The sequence below is a fragment of the Cucurbita pepo genome, chromosome LG17 (assembly GCF_002806865.2).
Source record: "Cucurbita pepo subsp. pepo cultivar mu-cu-16 chromosome LG17, ASM280686v2, whole genome shotgun sequence".
Taxonomy (NCBI): domain Eukaryota; kingdom Viridiplantae; phylum Streptophyta; class Magnoliopsida; order Cucurbitales; family Cucurbitaceae; genus Cucurbita; species Cucurbita pepo.
In genome coordinates this window covers 1,396,351-1,415,835 of record NC_036654.1, presented here as the reverse complement: position 1 = coordinate 1,415,835, position 19,485 = coordinate 1,396,351, and the positions used below count along the sequence as shown (strand labels likewise).

At 39.4% G+C, this 19,485-nt stretch overlaps 3 protein-coding genes, 1 long non-coding RNA gene and 1 other non-coding gene across 5 annotated transcripts; 3 read left to right on the top strand and 2 right to left on the bottom strand.

Annotated features, from left to right (window-relative positions):
• The first annotated feature begins 912 nt into the window (after positions 1-912).
• On the top strand, positions 913-2,893 carry LOC111778918. The gene is made up of 3 exons (XR_002812615.1): positions 913-1,078; positions 2,271-2,345; positions 2,571-2,893. It is a non-coding gene; the product is annotated as an uncharacterized LOC111778918 (long non-coding RNA).
• TRNAT-CGU lies at positions 2,706-2,778 on the top strand. The gene has a single exon. It is a non-coding gene; the product is annotated as a tRNA-Thr (tRNA).
• A 437-nt stretch (positions 2,894-3,330) lies between the features above and the next one.
• LOC111778147 lies at positions 3,331-9,546 on the bottom strand. The gene is made up of 4 exons (XM_023657815.1): positions 9,110-9,546; positions 6,983-7,053; positions 6,169-6,304; positions 3,331-3,584 (listed from the first exon to the last, which is right to left on the bottom strand). The coding sequence occupies exons 1-4, from the start codon at positions 9,264-9,266 to the stop codon at positions 3,487-3,489; spliced, it is 462 nt and encodes a 153-aa protein (XP_023513583.1). The 5' UTR covers positions 9,267-9,546; the 3' UTR covers positions 3,331-3,486.
• Positions 9,547-9,880: 334 nt separating this feature from the next.
• LOC111779228 (glutamyl-tRNA(Gln) amidotransferase subunit B, chloroplastic/mitochondrial-like) lies at positions 9,881-16,767 on the top strand. Its single transcript, XM_023659331.1, has 9 exons — positions 9,881-10,010; positions 11,016-11,684; positions 11,841-12,050; positions 13,254-13,394; positions 13,501-13,704; positions 14,356-14,553; positions 14,641-14,709; positions 16,192-16,405; positions 16,498-16,767. The coding sequence occupies exons 2-8, from the start codon at positions 11,061-11,063 to the stop codon at positions 16,387-16,389; spliced, it is 1,644 nt and encodes a 547-aa protein (XP_023515099.1). The 5' UTR covers positions 9,881-10,010; positions 11,016-11,060; the 3' UTR covers positions 16,390-16,405; positions 16,498-16,767.
• Positions 16,768-17,124: 357 nt separating this feature from the next.
• Positions 17,125-19,229, bottom strand: LOC111778500. Its single transcript, XM_023658374.1, has one exon. It carries the CDS (start codon positions 18,940-18,942, stop codon positions 17,374-17,376), a length of 1,569 nt encoding a protein of 522 aa, XP_023514142.1. The 5' UTR covers positions 18,943-19,229; the 3' UTR covers positions 17,125-17,373.
• Positions 19,230-19,485: the final 256 nt, after the last annotated feature.

The following is a 19,485-nucleotide window of genomic DNA, read 5'->3' as shown; positions in this document are numbered from 1 at the left end:
AACTTACATTTAAAAATTTATTAAACACATATTAAAATTGTTATTTAAATTAGTATTTAAAAGTACAATTAAAAAATTAGAAAAATAAAATAAAATTTTGTTATAAGTTGTGAGTTTTGACAAAATCATTTAATTTTAATTTGACGATATTAATAAAATTTAAATTTATGTAAAAATATTATTAAAATTATTAATTAGCAAAAAAGTAAATAACAATAAAATTGAATCTTTCCTATTTTTTAATTAAAAAAATCTGATTTCTTATGGGCACCGTCCAAAAAGCTGGCCACGCTATGTCGGTCAACGGTCAACCAACAGTCAACCACTCGATCATGCTATCAACACGGTATTTGACTCATAAATCCCCGATTAAATAAATTCGTACGTAATTAATTTATTCGCTGTTTTTTTTCTTCCTTTATCCGTACAATTCGAAAAATAAAAAAAGAAGCTAAATTATTAAAAATAAAAAAAATATTATTGATTTTTCTTTTAAATAAATTCAAATATTAACCTTAATTTTTTATATACATTTCACAATAATTTATTAGAATATTGAATAAAAAAAATTGATTTGACAATAGCATGAAACGTCGGTAATTAGAATACTTTTATGAAAAAAAATTTAGAGATATATTTTTTTAAATTTAATAAAAAAATAATAATAATGACACCCGAGTAAAAGAGAGTTATGTAAACTCTTAACAATTTGAAGTATTTTAAGTGATATTTAACGATTTTTTTATAATTAATTTATTAGTAAATTAATTTTGCCTCTTTATTGCAAATGATCAAATGGGCCGCCGCCTTACGCTGGCCCAAGCCCAAATTCAAATCCAGAGAAGCGAAAAGACGTTTTTAACCTTCATTGAAAAAAAAAAATTAAATAAAAACTTTTCACGGGCGGGAGGTCGAAGAAAGGTATAAAAGGTAGGCACGACTGGTAATACAGTTTTCCTGCCCTAATTTTCCTTCGTGTCTAGTTTCCAAGAAAGGAGAAAGAGAGGTTAAAGACTTGGAAGTGGCTATGTCTGCGCCAGATCCTGAAGTGGAAGTAGCTTCGTCTTCTCAGATGAAGGTATAATCTTGTTATTTTTCCTCTTTAATGGCAGAAAACGGCCTTCCGGATTCTTTTGCGCCGTCTTTTTCTGCTCCTTTTGTTTCGGGGGGAGGTTTACTGTTGTCTTCGTTTCTTGTGGATTTTATTTTGCGCTTTGTTAGATTCTGAGGACATGAGTTGTTTAATCAGTGGTGTGATGGTGTTTCGTATTTTTTAATTCTGATATTCTTTCTTGGATTGCAATCGATTATCCTTGGAACGGCAATGCCTTATTCTCTGCTACTGATTTTAAGGAAACTAGCTACTCGGTGTACGCCTTAGAAGATTAGTAGGCAATAGCTCGTTGAAGATATAAGCTTAGTTGGTTTTCTTTATATGTATTTTGGCTTCTTTATTACCCTCGTTTGAACTCAGGGTAGCTTTGAAGTGTTGTTATTGTGGAGAATTGATGGATTTCCTGCTGAAGATGCCATCTACTTAGAATATTCTTTGAACTCCAAACTGACAGAAAGATCCATCTAACTAACCCAAATTAAGTTTGGGATTTATCAAGTGCCAGCTTCGTTTCTTTTACTTTCCTCGATGAAGTCTCTCCCTCAGACTGTTGAAGAAGCAATCCCTCTCTCAGTGAGTGTCAAAGGAGCGTCAGCATTTGTGTCTCATCTCTCACTTGGTCTCTGTTCCACTTTCCATTCATCACTTCTTCTTAGATTTCAACTCGATCCTAAGACTGGTCGTGTGAGATCCCACATCAGTTGGGAGTAGAACGAAATATTCTTTACAAGGGTGTAGAAACCTCTCCCTAACAGACACGTTTTGAAAATCTTGATAGACAAAGTCCAAAAAGAACAATATCTGCTAGTGGTGGGTTAGGATCGTTACCGGTTGAGTTTTGCTGATTTCTATTGATTATCGTACGATAACAGACATAGCACATTAGAGCCCCCACGGGCGGCCTTGTTGGCTAAGGCCAGTGGTCTTTGAGTAGCATAGCATCTACTCAACGATTGCTCTTTCGAATATTTGGGATGGCCTTAGGTGCAAATTTTTTTAAAAGAAGAAAAACAAGCATAGTATATTAGTAGGTAAGCATATTTGTTTTCAGATATTTCCTTTTTCTTTACTTGGTGAAGAAGACTAAATACTACCTCTTGTTGTAAATCAAAATCACATGCACTTGTTGTAAATCAATTACCCTTGTAATGTGCAGGAAGCGTTGATGGATTCCAAAATGGAAGGAGGGTATGAATGAGGAAATAGAAGTCTTGCAGGAAAATTATACACGGTAACTTGTATCTCTGCCCATAGGGAAAAAGTATTAGCAAAAGTATTGAACCACACACTTTGTTACTATGTGAAAGATCCCATTGAAGGTTTTGAAGGAGCTAACCCAACCATAAACTATGTTCTTAGAAGAACTAACCCAACCATAAACTATGTTCTTAGAAGAACTAACCCATTGATATGGTACAGAACCATGTGTTCTACTAAACCACCTTTGTCCCTGCAGGCCCCTTAGGAGGCTCACCGGCAGCAGCAGCCCCTACGCCCATTGGGAAGGAACATAGATCATACATAGATGCTTTGCAATAATAAGTGACCATATTTTGTATTGGGTTCAGCGAAATGTGACTTCAGTTCAGTTGACCCATAGCATAGTGGTATTGCATTCGCTTCGTAAGCGAAAGGTCACGAGTTCGATCCTCGTTGGGAGCTCATCACATTTTTTGCAAGTTTTGATTTTCGTATACTTTTTTTTAATAAAACTCATTCGAAGTATTGTGATTATTTCCGCTATGGCAGAACGAGCTTCAAGTAAGAATGATTGTCCTATGTTATCTTGCCTGTTAGATACAATTCCTCCCTTCAAGAAGAAAATTTTCTTCTAAATGGAGATTTAGGGAGGGAGTATAAAAAGAATTTTTTTCTGTTAACTAAACATGATTCAGAATTACCAAATCCCTGCCCTACCCCACTTACATACATATATATATATATATTAAAACTAAATCTCAAAATTAACTTTTATTATATGTTTATATTATATAAATATATTTCATTCTTTACTAAGTAAATAAATATATGTCTAGAATATTATGTGAAATTATATTTAACATTTACTTCATAAATATTATTGAATTTGTTATGATATTTTATATTTTAATAGAAATTATTTATTAATTGTTTTAATTAATATATTAAAAAAAAAAAAAAAAAAAAAAAAAGAAGAAGAAGAAAGAAAGAGCTTTTTTTAACACATTCCTGTAACAAGCAGAGGTTAAAGTAATGAAACATGTATTAGGACTCTCTTATCTCTTCTGTCTTTGAACCCGAACACAGCCCGAGCTAATTCGGTCCGAGCTAATTCGGTATAAGAAGGAGGGTATGAAGCTTTTTCACTTTAGAATCACATACACAAGTAAAGTTCATACGGATTTAGAAGTTGGGGATCTCAGTGTCCCATTTTTCTCCATTTCTCGCACTCTTGCTCTTTCCATCTTCCTTTTCCGCCATTCCTCCAAAGCTGTGTCACAATTCACAAATCGTTCATATCATATTAGCTCAGACACAGGACGGCGGTCCATGTGTAAACAGGTCGGACTCAACTTTATTCTTTAAAAACAAAATCCACATGGACATGTGAGGTAGAAGACTCAAACCTCTAATCCTATAGTCAAAAGCTATGTACTTTAACGAATTTGAGCTATACCCAGTTTTGAAAACTCTGACATATTGGTTTAAGAAGAATAAAAAAATAATCATTAGACCGACTAAATTGGTTGAAACCAGCAAAACCATCCACGTAACAACCCATGCCCACGCCCACTGCTAATAGATACTACCCTCTTTCAGCTTTCTCAAGGTTCTGGGAGAGGTTTCCACACCCTTATAAGAAATGTTTCGTTCCCCTCTCCAACCGATGTGGAATCTCACAATCCACCAACCCGAATTTTAAAAAGCTATCGCACTAAACTGATATACTAATGTTTGATTCTATATTTTATGAAATTAGTTGACCCGAGCATAAATGAATAGATTACATATACTCTCAATCGAGAGGTTAGAGGTTCAAATTTCTCTACATCATATGTTGTTGAACTCAAAATTATGGATTTAATGAAATCGAACCAATTCGGTTGTTCTGATTTTGGATGTTATAGTGGAGGGTGAAGCTGGGGAGGGAGATGATTTCAGAGCCTAAAAATGGTACCTTTTAAGTTGGAAGCATCATTGAGAGAACGGAAGTCTTTCAATCTCTTAGAAAGATCAATGGCAGCATTCTGCTTGGAGTCTTTCTCTTGTATATCTTCACTTTCATAGTATGCTTCCTGCTGAATTTCCCTTACCTGAACACAATAATGAAATTCAAACTTCAATGCAAAAGAAAATTCCGAATATGCAGAGACATCAGGGTGTAAACTAAACCTAAAAATGTAACCGTCCAACCCCACAAGGTTTTTAAAACGCGCATGTTAGGGAGAGGTTTCCACATCGTTATAAAGAATGCTTCATTCTCCTCTCCAACCGATGTAAGATCTCTCACAATCCAGTCCCCTTCAGGGCTCAGTGTCCTTGCCGACACTCATTTCCCTCTCCAGTCGGTGTGGGATCTCACAATCCACTCCCCCTTCGGGGCCCAACGTCCTCGCTGGCACACCGCCCAATGTCTGGCTCGATATCATTTGTAATAGCCCAAGCCCACCACTAGCAGATATTTCCCCTTTGGACTTTCCCTTTCGAACTTCCCGTGAAGGTTTTTAAAACACGTGGGAGAGGTTTCCACGCCCTTATTAAGAATGCTTCGTTCTCCTCTCCAACCGATGTGAGATCTCACATAAAAACTTATTAAACCGAATCATCTCCATAGGTTAAATTCAATTCATAAAGTTTGCTTAGACGATTTTTCAGTCATCGTTGTCGTTTCTTTCTTTTCTTTTCACAGGAGGTTCGGTTCGGTTTTTATTTACTCATGAGACTTATGTCTTGTGCTTTGATGGGTTATAGGATATACTTGAGATGCTTACCCTTTTAATCAGTTCCAATGGCTGCATGGCAAGTCGAATCTCTTCTGATTCCCTGATATACTTCAGTTGATCTGCAGTATGAAATTTCACCCATTATCTAAGTTAATCACACAAGTGATGTCAAGAAGTATAGAGCATAAACAAAGGAGGGCAGTTAATAAGTACATTTAGATTTAGACAAACAATTGTAGAGGGTCGTGACTCCTAACCGGCTCTGTCAAGAAGTATAGAGCATAAACGAAGGAGGGCTGAACAATTCATACAACAAATTTTTTCCATTGAAAAGTTCAGTTAATAAGTACATTTAGATTTAGACAAACAATTGTAGAGGATCGTGACTCCTAACAGGCTCNACTCTTGCTCTTTCCATCTTCCTTTTCCGCCATTCCTCCAAAGCTGTGTCACAATTCACAAATCGTTCATATCATATTAGCTCAGACACAGGACGGCGGTCCATGTGTAAACAGGTCGGACTCAACTTTATTCTTTAAAAACAAAATCCACATGGACATGTGAGGTAGAAGACTCAAACCTCTAATCCTATAGTCAAAAGCTATGTACTTTAACGAATTTGAGCTATACCCAGTTTTGAAAACTCTGACATATTGGTTTAAGAAGAATAAAAAAATAATCATTAGACCGACTAAATTGGTTGAAACCAGCAAAACCATCCACGTAACAACCCATGCCCACGCCCACTGCTAATAGATACTACCCTCTTTCAGCTTTCTCAAGGTTCTGGGAGAGGTTTCCACACCCTTATAAGAAATGTTTCGTTCCCCTCTCCAACCGATGTGGAATCTCACAATCCACCAACCCGAATTTTAAAAAGCTATCGCACTAAACTGATATACTAATGTTTGATTCTATATTTTATGAAATTAGTTGACCCGAGCATAAATGAATAGATTACATATACTCTCAATCGAGAGGTTAGAGGTTCAAATTTCTCTACATCATATGTTGTTGAACTCAAAATTATGGATTTAATGAAATCGAACCAATTCGGTTGTTCTGATTTTGGATGTTATAGTGGAGGGTGAAGCTGGGGAGGGAGATGATTTCAGAGCCTAAAAATGGTACCTTTTAAGTTGGAAGCATCATTGAGAGAACGGAAGTCTTTCAATCTCTTAGAAAGATCAATGGCAGCATTCTGCTTGGAGTCTTTCTCTTGTATATCTTCACTTTCATAGTATGCTTCCTGCTGAATTTCCCTTACCTGAACACAATAATGAAATTCAAACTTCAATGCAAAAGAAAATTCCGAATATGCAGAGACATCAGGGTGTAAACTAAACCTAAAAATGTAACCGTCCAACCCCACAAGGTTTTTAAAACGCGCATGTTAGGGAGAGGTTTCCACATCGTTATAAAGAATGCTTCATTCTCCTCTCCAACCGATGTAAGATCTCTCACAATCCAGTCCCCTTCAGGGCTCAGTGTCCTTGCCGACACTCATTTCCCTCTCCAGTCGGTGTGGGATCTCACAATCCACTCCCCCTTCGGGGCCCAACGTCCTCGCTGGCACACCGCCCAATGTCTGGCTCGATATCATTTGTAATAGCCCAAGCCCACCACTAGCAGATATTTCCCCTTTGGACTTTCCCTTTCGAACTTCCCGTGAAGGTTTTTAAAACACGTGGGAGAGGTTTCCACGCCCTTATTAAGAATGCTTCGTTCTCCTCTCCAACCGATGTGAGATCTCACATAAAAACTTATTAAACCGAATCATCTCCATAGGTTAAATTCAATTCATAAAGTTTGCTTAGACGATTTTTCAGTCATCGTTGTCGTTTCTTTCTTTTCTTTTCACAGGAGGTTCGGTTCGGTTTTTATTTACTCATGAGACTTATGTCTTGTGCTTTGATGGGTTATAGGATATACTTGAGATGCTTACCCTTTTAATCAGTTCCAATGGCTGCATGGCAAGTCGAATCTCTTCTGATTCCCTGATATACTTCAGTTGATCTGCAGTATGAAATTTCACCCATTATCTAAGTTAATCACACAAGTGATGTCAAGAAGTATAGAGCATAAACAAAGGAGGGCAGTTAATAAGTACATTTAGATTTAGACAAACAATTGTAGAGGGTCGTGACTCCTAACCGGCTCTGTCAAGAAGTATAGAGCATAAACGAAGGAGGGCTGAACAATTCAGACAACAAATTTTTTCCATTGAAAAGTTCAGTTAATAAGTACATTTAGATTTATGAAATTTCACCCATTATCTAAGTTAATCACACAAGTGATGTCAAGAAGTATAGAGCATAAACAAAGGAGGGCAGTTAATAAGTACATTTAGATTTAGACAAACAATTGTAGAGGGTCGTGACTCCTAACCGGCTCTGTCAAGAAGTATAGAGCATAAACGAAGGAGGGCTGAACAATTCAGACAACAAATTTTTTCCATTGAAAAGTTCAGTTAATAAGTACATTTAGATTTATGAAATTTCACCCATTATCTAAGTTAATCACACAAGTGATGTCAAGAAGTATAGAGCATAAACAAAGGAGGGCAGTTAATAAGTACATTTAGATTTAGACAAACAATTGTAGAGGGTCGTGACTCCTAACCGGCTCTGTCAAGAAGTATAGAGCATAAACGAAGGAGGGCTGAACAATTCATACAACAAATTTTTTCCATTGAAAAGTTCAGTTAATAAGTACATTTAGATTTAGACAAACAATTGTAGAGGATCGTGACTCCTAACAGGCTCTGTCAAGAAGTATAGAGCATAAACAAAGGAGGGCTGAACAATTCAGACAACAATTTTTTTCCATTGAAAAGTTCGGTTAATAAGTACATTTAGATTTAGACAAACAATTGTAGAGGGTCGTGACTCCTAACAGGCTATGTCTCCACTGGGAGGGAGACATAGGATTGTTGGGAGGGTGACTCCTAACAGGATTGTTGGGAGGGAGTCATCACGGAATCATCACGGGTTTATAAGTAAGGAATACATCTCCACAGGTATGAGACCTTTTCGGGAAACCAAAAACAAACCCATGAGAGCTTATGCTCAAAGTGGACAATATCATACCATTGTAGAGGATCGTGACTCCTAACAGGCTATGTCTCCACAATGGTATGATATTGTCCACTTTGAGCATAAGCTCTCATGGGTTTACTTTCGATTTCCCCAAAAGGCCTCGTACCAGTGGAAATGTATTCCTTACTTATAAATCCATGATCACTCCCTTAATTAGCCAATGTGGATGTAATAGCCCAAGTCCACCGCTAGTAGATATTCTCTTGTTTGGGCTTTTCCTTCCATCCTTCCCCTCAAGATTTAAAATGCGTCTACTGGAGAAAGGTTTCCACTCTTATAAAAAAATGTTTCATTCCTTCTCCTCTCCAACCAACGTGGGATCTCACAATCCACCCCCTTTAGGGCCAATGTCCTCGTTAGCACACCCCCCGGTGTTTGGCTCTAATACCATTTGTAACGGCCCAAATCCAACACTAGCAGAAATTGTCCTCCTCTTTGGACTTTCCCTTCCGGGGCTTCCCCTCAAGGTTTTAATACACGTCTGCTAGGGAGAGGTTTCCACATCCTTACAAAAAATGCTTCATTCTCGTNTCTTTATAAGGGTGCCCCCCTACGGAACCAGCATTCTCGCTAACATTCGTTCCCTTATCCAATCAATGTGGGATCTTACAATCAACCCCCCTTCAGAACCCAGCGTTCTTGCTAACATTCGTTCCCTTATCTAATCGATGTGAGATCTCACAATGCACCCCCCTACTCCCTCCCAACAATCCCCAACACTCCTACGCAATTTTTTGTTTTCTTGTAGTTCATGATACCTAAGCCCTCATCTAAGCAATCCACCCACAAGCATAGTCAGTTCAAAATATCACCCTAGCATCTCTGATCAGCGGCAAAAACATTCATTAGAATCAGTTTGATGCACTAAAAATCAAACCTAAGAAAACAATAAATATTTAGATTACTTCACAAAGAATTTGCAGAAATCAGAAAAGCAATGAAGAGAAAATTCCAGAGAGGTGAAGGAAACGAACCCAAATTAGGGTTTGTGGAGGAGGATCTATTGCGGGAAGAGGCAGCAAACAAAAAACCCTGAAGCATAAGAAAAGCCGCCACCAGGTTCAACAAGCACACAGCTACGGTCGCATTCCTAAACGAGAATCTCAACCTCCCTGACTGTTGGGTCTCCATATTCTTCTTCTTCTACAAATACTCTCAATGGATATTCACATCGCCGCCGCAGAACTTGGAAGCAACACCAGAGAATTCCGCCGCAGATGACGGCGATGATCTACAAAATCAAGATGGGTCCGTGCTGATGAACTGGAACAAAAAATCAGTTCGTGGGTAATCAAGCGAAATGGGTGGAAATTGAATTCCAGACTAGAGAAGACGCATTTGAGTTTCAATGAAATTATACTCAACTGCTCTCTATTCTTCTCATCGGCTTTCGTTTTCTTCTTGTAATAAATAAATGCCTTAAATTACTTTGATTAAACGTTGATGTCAAGTGAAAACTACGCTGATTCTACCATCGCAACTACTTTAAAAAAAAATAAAAATAATAAATAAATAAATAAAATACAAAAAAAAAATATATATATATATAGAAAAAGTTAGAAATACGACGACGTTTCATAAATTTTGACGTTGTTTAGGAAGATAAATTTAAAGAAATAATTTTAAATTTCAAGATTTTAAAAACTAAAAATAATTTTGGTATTTTGATGGTGGGATAATTCTTTTTAATTTTATTTTTACAGCTGTAATTTTACAATTTATTTATATATTTTTACAAAAACATTGGGGAACTTTTATCTAAAACGCAAGCAATTGAACGGATAACGGGTGGCTCCCTCTGAATTTCAGTCAGCCGTAAGCAGAGAGAGTGGCCAACGCCGGAATCTGGTCTCGCCGGCGGCAGATTTCATTTCGGTTAGTCTGAAAATTTCTTCTTCTTCTTCTTCTGTTCTCGTTTTGATTCTGTCCATTTCTACATGTGCGTGGTTGGCGATGAACTTCAGGTCCAACGAACCTTTCATATTCTTTCTGTCTCTGTTAATCGCCTTGCATCTCGTTCTCCATTTGTGGTGCAGAAGAGTTTGGCATTCAAATTATTTTTTGCTCAAGGAGATGCATATGCTTGTAATGTTTTTCCATAGATTGTATAATTAGATGGATTAAAAAAAATTCATTACATTGTTAAATTTTCTTCTTGTCTTGAAATAGAAATGGCTTGTCAATTATTGAACTTAATGATATGAACTGAATGTCATTTGATGAGTAACTGAGAACAAGGGAGAGGGATATTGAAAGGATGAAGGAATGAAGTAATGACGTAATGAAAGAGGAAATCATTGCTAGTAGTAACGACTCGTCACGATTCATTGGTTCATATAGAATCCATGTCCTAGGATCCACCCCAAAACTAAGGAGATACTAACTAAGAGTTGAGTCCTCTCCGAACGGTAGGAGATAGTTAGCCATCATACGGCTCACCAACTTCACTTGCCTTTATGGGAGGCTTGTTCGAGGCAAGTTCGGGTTACTTACAATACACAGCTCTACGAGGGAAGGGCTTGGTGGGTTAGTAACATTTTCAATATGATGATTTTTCCGTATTTGTTTGATAAGAAATGCAAGACGAAAAAGGAACTCATCTTTTCAACCGGAAAATGCGACTTTGTTTTGTCCACTTTCTCCATCCCCTCTATCAAAATAAAAAAATGCCGAGATTGCTTATTCCCGTGTTTGATCTCTTCCATCTCTGCTTCGCTCGTTGTCACCTATGTGAAGAAAGGTTTGGATTCTTTTTGTATATTTTGTAGTGGTTAATTGATCGTCAATTGTTAATGTCTTATTTGTTTTATGTTGGTTTTCTCTCTCTCTGTTGGTTGTTTAGATTGTGAATTTAAATCTCATTCTCAATGCATTTTTCAGTGTTTTTAACTGATTGATGGTAGAAGAAGATCAGAGACTACAGAAATGGCATTTGTAGGATTGAGATGCATTCGGACCCATCCTTTCTTGCTTCACCCTGCTGCTTTGTTCACTAAAAGGAGGAGAGTTTTGTATTTCTCTGTGAAATCCTCTCAATCCCAAACAGCAACTCAAGAAAAGCAAAGGCCTATAGCAATTTCACCACATTTTGATAAACAGATTATTGATAGAATCTCCAAGGACTATGAAGCTATTATTGGCATTGAAACCCATGTTCAGCTCTCCACTCTCACCAAGGCATTCTGCAGCTGCCCTTACAATTATGGTGTTTCACCGAACACGAATATCTGCCCCATCTGCATGGGGCTTCCTGGTGCCTTGCCTGTTTTGAACTCAAAAGTGATTGAGTTTGCAGTGAAGTTGGGTCTTGCACTAAACTGCAGTTTGTCTTTCAACTCAAAGTTTGATAGGAAACAGTACTTTTACCCAGATCTTCCCAAGGGCTATCAAATATCTCAGTTTGATGTCCCAATTGCGAGTGGCGGTTTTATTGACCTTGATCTTCCTATTGAGTATGGTGGAGGGCATAGGCGGTTTGGTATCACCAGGGTTCACATGGAAGAGGATGCTGGAAAGCTGCTTCACTCTGAAAGTGGAAGCTACTCTCAGGAAATAATTTTGCATCCCTTATCTCATATTTTAGCTATGGCCTTGCCAAACATGTATTTCGATCCCATTTTATGGCCAATTTCGATACATCGAGTTCTTTATGGCGTGCTTTTATTTGTCCTTGGCTGCTATATTCATTGTTTAAGTTATTTGCAGGTTGACTTGAACAGGGCAGGAGTACCCTTGCTTGAGATTGTTTCTGAACCTGACATGAGAACTGGGATTGAAGCTGCAGAGTATGCTGCTGAGTTACAGAGGTTGGTTCGATATTTGGGTGTAAGTAATGGAAACATGCAAGAAGGTTCCCTTCGGTGCGATGTGAATGTGTCGGTTCGACCTATTGGGCAGTCACGGTTTGGAACAAAGGTAGCTTAGTTCTCTTACAAGTATTGTTTCTGTGCTGTGACCAGTAATTAGAAGGCACTTAAGGAAGTGTTTCATGATTTAAGTTGGATGGGTGGTTGAAGTTTAACTATCCTTAGCTTCTTTATAAATATCAACAACGAATGACCACCTACCTTGATTCAATTATTCTAGCACATACAAATCTGACATATGTTTGTGAATTATGCATGCTTTTTTTGTTGATCTATTGATCAAAGATTCTTAAATAATAGTTAGCTGTTGAAGTACATTAGGAGGCGAGCAATTGTGGGGAATGAGGGACTATTTGTGAAGGGTAGACCAAATGCGTGAGAACCCACGTCGGTTGGGGATGAGAACGAAGCATTATTTATAAGGGTGTGGAAACCTCTCCCTAGCAGACACGTTTTAAAAACCTTGAGGGGAATCTTGAAAGGGAAAAGCCCAAAGAGGACAATATCTACTAGTGGTGGGCTTGGGCTGTTACAAATGATATCAGAGCCAGACGGGAGGCTGAGTCTTGAAGGAGATGGACATGAGATGGTGTGCCAGCAAGGATCTGGGCCTTGAAGGGGGTGGATTGGGGGTCCCACATCGATTGGAGAAGGGAACGAGTGTCAGCGAGGACGCTGGGCCCGAAAGGGGTGAATTGTGAGATCCCACGTCGGGTGGGGAGGAGAACGAAGCATTCTTTATAAGGGTGTGGAAATCTCTCCCTAGCAGACACGTTTTAAAAACCTTGAGGGGAAGCTCGAAAGGGAAAAGCCCAAAGAGGACAATATCTTCTAGCGGTGGGCTTGAGCCGTTACAAATGATATCAAAGCCAGACGGGAGGCTGAGTCTTGAAGGAGATGGATACAAGACGGTGTGCCAGCAAGGATGCTGGACCTCGAAGGGGGGTGGATTGGGAGTCCCACATCGATTGGAGAAGGGAACGAGTGTCAGCGAGGACGCTAGGTCTGAAGGGGGTGAATTGTGAGATCCCACATCAGTTGGGGAGGAGAACAAAACATTCTTTATAAGGGTGTCGAAACCTCTCCCTAGCAGATGCGTTTTAAAAACTTTGAGGAGAAGCCTAATAGGAAAAAGCCCAGAGTGTACAATATCTGCTAGCGGTCGGCTTGGGCCGTTACAAAATGTGTGTGCAAGATAAATTTAGTGGTGTGCAGTTCTACACTATATTTAGTAACATACATTGATTTGCAGGTGGAGATAAAAAACTTGAACTCATTTTCATCCATGAGCAGAGCAATTGATTTTGAAATTTCAAGACAAGTGCTTCTCCATAGTCAAGGCCAAAGTGATCAAATTGTACAGGAAACCAGACTCTGGGAAGAAGGCGCTCAGGTTTTTCATACGTTTTTGTACCTTCTCCATTGATCATCAGTCATAACTTACAATTATTCTTATTATTCTTGTCCACTCATGTGCTCACCTGTGTACTATTGCTTAGAAAACAATTACAATGAGGAAAAAGGAAGGACTTTCTGATTATCGATATTTTCCAGAACCCGATCTCCCCGAAGTCATCCTCACAAAAGAATATGTTGATAATATCCGTGATTCTTTGCCTGAACTTCCAGAAATGAAGCGTAGAAGATATGAGAGTATGGGCCTGAGCATGCAGGATGTGCTTTTCCTGGCAAACGACATTAGTGTGAGTTTCTTAGAATTTTTATAAAAACGAGCAAATTTTCGCAACTAGAGGCAAAAAAAAGTACTCTTCTTTGCTCTGGGCTTCTCCAAAAGGCCTCGTACCAATAGAGATGTATTCCTTACGTATAAACCGATGATCATTCCCTAAATTAGCCAACGTGGGACTCCCTCCAAACAATCCTCAACAATCCTCCCCTCGAACAAAGTATACTATAGAGCCTCCCCCTGAGGCCTATGGAGCCCTCGAACAGCCTCCCCTTAGTCGAGGTTCGACTCCTTCTCTGGAGTCCTCGAACAAAGTACACCCTTTGTTTGACATTTGAGGATTCTATTGACATGACTAAGTTAAGGGCATGACTCTGATACCATGTTATGAATCATGAGCCACAATGGTATGATATTGTCCACTTTGAGCATAAGCTCTCGTGGCTTTATCTTGGGCTTTCCCCAAAAGGCCTCATATCAATGGAGATGTATTCCTTACTTATAAACTCATGATCATTCCCTAAATTAGCCAACGTGGGACTCCCTCCCAACAATCCTCAACAAAAACAAGCGAAAGTACAAATCATGATTCTTTTTAAACCATTGATTAGCATAAATTGGTAGAATACACTTGCTCTGGTTGAACTTTTGCTGCATGATGTCCTAGGTGGCTGAGTTTTTTGATGCAACTATTGCAAGGGGGGCTGAAGTGAAGCTGGCTGCAAACTGGATAATGGGTGATATTGCAGCCTACATGAAAAATGAGAAGCTAACTATAAATGATATCAAGCTCACTCCAGAAGAGCTTGCTGAATTGATAGCTTCCATAAAAGGTGGTACCATTAGTGGAAAGATCGGGAAAGAGGTAAACTTAATGATTGGTTATAGTCTAAATGTTGACTTCTGTCAGTTTGCATTTTATTGATGCCTTTTCTTTGCTTATGCTGTATAGATCCTTTTCGAGTTGCTAGCTAAAGGTGGAACTGTAAATGGGCTGATTAAAGAGAAGGATTTGGTTCAGGCAAGTTGTTTATTATCAAAGTCCAATTGTGAATTATTTTCTAGTATAACTATTTTCCCTTGGCTTCCAAGTATCCTCCATGTTAAATATTAGCGGAATTGGTTGCTTTTTAGACTTTTAACCGTATCTTGTCAGAAAAAATGTGAGATCCTACATCGGTTAGAGAGGAGATCGAAGCATTCTTTATAAGGGTGTGGAAACCTCTCCCTAGTAGATGCGTCTTAAAAACCTTGAGGGAAAGCCCAAAGAGAACTGTTAAGGATATTTAGTAATAAATTATAGTTTACCATATATATTATATTTGATATTTTATTATAAGGCAAATATTAGATATTTGCCTTATTGCCATGGGTATCTTTCCATCTATTGTTATTTCCATTTATTACTATTTCCATATTCTTGTAATTTAGTTGATTATAAATAAGATAACTTTCACACCATTTAGGTGTGGTGGATTAATCAAACATTCACAAGAACAATATTTACTAGCGATGGGCTTGTGCTGTTACAAATGGTATCAGAGCTAGACACCGGGTGATGTGCCAGCGAGGAAGCTAAGTCTCGAAGGGGGGTGGACATGAGGTGGTGTGCTAGTAAGGACGCTGGGCCTCGAAGGGGGTGGATTGTGGGGTCCCACATTGATTGAAGAAAGGAATGAGTGCCAGCGAGGACGCTAGGCCCACAAAGGGGGTGGATTATGAGATCCCACATCGGTTGGGGAGGAGAACGAAACATTCTTTATAAGGGTGTGGAAACCTCTCCCTAGCAGATGCGTTTTAAAACTCTTGAGGGAAAGCCCAAAGAGAACAATATCCGCTAGCGATGGGCTTGTGCTGTTACAAATGGTATCAGAGCCAGACACTGGGCGATGTGCCAGCGAGGAAATTGAGCCTCGAAGGGGGTGGACACGAGGTGGTGTGCTGGTAAGGACGCTGGGTTTGGAAAGGGGGTGGATTATGGGGTCCCACATTGATTGGAGATAGGAACGAGTGTCAGTGAGGTCGCTGGGCCCCAAAGGGGGTGATGGATTGTGAGATCCCACATCGGTTGGGGAGGAGAACGAAACATTTTTTATAAGAGTGTAGAAACCTCACCTTAGCAGACGAGTTTTTAAAACCTTGAGGGGAAGCCCGAAAGGAAAAGCCCAAAGAGGACAATATCTACTAGCGGTGGGTTTGGGCCGTTACAGTTTTGTACCATTCACGGCCTCTAACTGGAGTAGTCAACACAAACTCTTTTGTAACTACACCACTTACATCATCAACTTAGATAGGAAGGTCTTCCTGCAACTCCTTTCGGTTTCGAGGAGGGGACTCCTCGTCCCTTTGGAGTAGCCAACGAAGTCGTTCTCATTTCTTATCCAAAGAAAAGGAAAAAGAATGAAGCCAGTCGATTGCTAGTATACAGTTTACTTGATAACGACAATACGACACAAATAACTAACCGAAACGATGATCATCTCTGGCTATTTTGTACTGGCAGATCGCTGATCCCGCCGAGATAGAGAGAATGGTGGAGAAAGTACTAGCAGAGAATCCAAATCAGCTAGAACAGTACCGTGGTGGCAAAACCAAGCTGCAAGGCTTTTTTGCTGGCCAGGTGATGAAAGCATCCAAAGGTAAAGCAAATCCAGGGCTTCTAAACAAGATTCTCTTGGAGAAACTAAACGCCAAAAGCTGATGATTTTGTTCAATGAGTATGTCTTCCTTGCTTTGAATTCATCTCATACTGTTCTTCAGTTTGTTCTATCAAGAAGTATGACATTTTCCATGGTTCAATTGTTCGTAGCTACTCGATGAGGATCGATAATCATGGATGTCAAAACCCGACTTGCTCGAGAAGATGGTGACCGTAAAATATTGTAGAGATTTTAGCCTTGTTCCTTCTTCAAGCTCTTCACCAGATTCACGTTCTATTTTAATCATAATAACTCTAAAATTACGTGTTTGTCTTAGAGTGATTCTATGTTGAGTGACATGTTATAATTTTTCTCGAGAGAGAAAAACGTGAAAAGGACTAGAAATAACTTTATCAATTAAATTTTGTGTGATTTATTTATTTATTAGAAATAACTTTTTAATTCAAATTTATAAAGGTATAAAATTTTCATCTTTTTTTAAGTATTTATTACAAAAATTTGTACAATACTAATTATCTTTTTAAAAAAAACATAAAAATAGAGTTTTTTTTTAATAAATAAGTTTATTAATTAAACAAATTAAATGCTCTAATGGGATCTAAAAAACATTAAAATCTATAAATAAAAAATAATCAACAGCACATGAAAAAAATAAATATAAGAATATTTTACAAATTAATCCAATTACATTTATAGAAAAATGAAGTAAAAATTTCCTTTCCTTTTTTTTTCAATTTAAAGTTTAAAAAAAAAAAAAAGAATTATTAGAAGGAAAAAAAAAAAGGAAAATGGAAAAACAAGTATAGAGAAAGAATGAGGGATTGTAGATTGACATTACTGACACTGGCTGGCTGTCTCTGTATTGTGTTTCCTCCTTTATCCTGTTAGGGTTAAATTTGTCTTTTGACCACCTGCCCACGTTAATAAAGAAAAACGGTTCGTTTTGGTTTGATTTTGATTCGGGTTACTTCATTTAGGTTCACGGGTTCAACCCGACCCGAAAAGAATTCATGTTCTTCGCGTTTTCAAACGAAGCTCACATTGTCCGCCGATGGGCTCCGAGCAACACGGCTACCGCCGGATTTCTTTGGTGTTTTTGGTGATCCGCCGCAGACGATGGAGCATTCGCAGCCGCAAATGTTGCTAAAACAGGAGAACAACCCACCGCCGTCGCTGTGACTACGGTTATGTCGGGGTTCACTCGTCGGAAAGCTCGGCGACTCACCACGATCAAACACCGGCGGGAGCTCCGTCCGCCATCTCTCCAGCTTCGACTGTAAACCCTCAACGCTTTCATTCACGCTCGCCCCATCAACCGTCGAGCTCGCATTATCATCAATTTTCTGCATCGCCATTTTCGCCGCCACCTCCGACGGCGAAGGACCAAGCTCCGATTCCGTAAAAAACGCGCCGGCCAAATTCGATTTCCTCGGCGTGGTATAAGTAAATTCGTTATTCTTCGTATAGGACGATCTCCCCTGCAACGGCGTCGCTCTTCGCGGCGTTTCGTGCATCGGAGTTCCTTTAGCAGTACCGCCGCCACTGGTCAACCTCCGAGGAGTCCTCAACGGCGTAGCGTACGGCATTTTATCATACCTCGGAATGGGCGATTCTAAACCAGGATGAATCCGCGGCGAATCGATGAATTCCAGAATCGAAATGGGTTTTTCATAGCCGGAATTGGGTTTGGTTTCCTTTTTGCTCGACGGCGGCGGCTCAATTTTGTAGACATCATTATTCGCTACATTGAACGGATTCGGTTTCTCTGTTTTCTTCTTATTGTAAGCTTCTTCAATCCCCGACCCACTAAGCATTGAACTCGCCTTCTTCGATTTCTCTTTTCGTTTAATTCCGACCGATCCACTGATCATCGAACTCGCTTTCGATCGCCCCTTTTTCTTCGTCTTAGAATTTTCCGATCCATCCACCATAGAACTCGCCTTCGATTTCGTTGTTTTCCCCATAATCTCCGACCCACGAAGCTCCGATCCCATCATGGAGCTCGTATCGCTCTTCGACCTTCTCATCTTCGGCAGCGTCGTCGCCGTCGGAGTCCCATGGCTGCGATTATTATGAAAACCGTCCTCCTCCCCCATTAGATCCCGGTACCCAATCGCCGAGGTACTCAATTGCGAATACAACGGCATGCTCCTCATCGAGCTATGAAGCAGAGCAACCCCAATATTCAAAATCCCCTGTGGCCGACCAGAGGGCCGCCGTGCTTGAAGTGCCACAAATCGCATTCCGACTTGCGGCTGCTGACTGAATTGGTGGAGACGCGGCTGAGTGGGGATGAGATTCCCGACAAGAATCCGAACAGTTCCGACATGAATGTCTTTAAACCAATGTAAAGCGTAGATCTCGATCATTACCGCGGATGTGTCGGTGTGCAAGAATTCATCGTCGACGCGGAATACAAACTTGTCGTTCCATGTGGGGTTGTTGTGGCCGTGAGTGTCGACACGGGTGGATAATTTCCGGTCGGGGTGAACCCAGGCGACGGCGTAGGTCCTCATGGAACGGGAGACGGGAGCCAAATCTTGAGCTGAGATGACATTGAGCTCTAGAAGCTGAAAGGGGTTGAGAATGGACATGGTTGGAGAGGGGTGGAGAAAGGTTAGATTGAGGACGGAGAGGAGAGGGACCGGCAGGACGGCGCCGGCAATGGGGAGGAGGGAGGAGGAGAAGGCATTTAAGGGAGAATCAAAGGAAGGGCCATTTGATTTTGGGAATTGTTGGGGAAATCTTTTGTGTTTGGAGGAGAATAAAGAAAAGGTAGGGGAGGCGAAAGGAATGCGGGATTTGGTTTCTTTGATCGGTCAAAGAAATTTTCTCGGAAAATCTTGAGTTTTTTTCTTTTGCCCTGAAATTTTCTCGGGAAAATTTCCAGAGGTTGTTTTGACGTGGCGGCTTTTGATTGGCCACGGAGTTTTTTCTTTTTTTTATTTATTTATGGTTGGTCTTAAAATGTGGTGTTTTTAAATATTAATGGTAATTACAATTTTTAGAATTTTTTTTAATTATTTTTATTTAGCCAAATGGGCTTAGTTAAATTGGGCTTTATTCTTACTCCCTACTGGGCTGGGCTTTTTTCAGACACCCAAAACCCTAACCTTTTTTTTTTTTTTTTTTTTTTT

What these genes read in the sequence shown, in the direction of transcription:
- LOC111779228 (XM_023659331.1), top strand. Translation starts at nt 11,061, where the DNA reads ATGGCATTTGTAGGATTGAGATGCATTCGGACCCATCCTTTCTTGCTT. An exon ending in TCTGGGAAGAAGGCGCTCAG is followed by an intron (nt 13,395 to 13,500) that starts GTTTTTCATACG and finishes ACTATTGCTTAG; the next exon opens with AAAACAATTACAATGAGGAA. An exon ending in GTGGAAAGATCGGGAAAGAG is followed by an intron (nt 14,554 to 14,640) that starts GTAAACTTAATG and finishes TATGCTGTATAG; the next exon opens with ATCCTTTTCGAGTTGCTAGC.
- LOC111778147 (XM_023657815.1), bottom strand. Translation starts at nt 9,266, where the DNA reads ATGGAGACCCAACAGTCAGGGAGGTTGAGATTCTCGTTTAGGAATGCG. An exon ending in CATTGGAACTGATTAAAAGG is followed by an intron (nt 6,305 to 6,982) that starts GTAAGCATCTCA and finishes TATTGTGTTCAG; the next exon opens with GTAAGGGAAATTCAGCAGGA. An exon ending in TGATGCTTCCAACTTAAAAG is followed by an intron (nt 3,585 to 6,168) that starts GTACCATTTTTA and finishes ATTGTGACACAG; the next exon opens with CTTTGGAGGAATGGCGGAAA.
- LOC111778500 (XM_023658374.1), bottom strand. Translation starts at nt 18,942, where the DNA reads ATGTCCATTCTCAACCCCTTTCAGCTTCTAGAGCTCAATGTCATCTCA.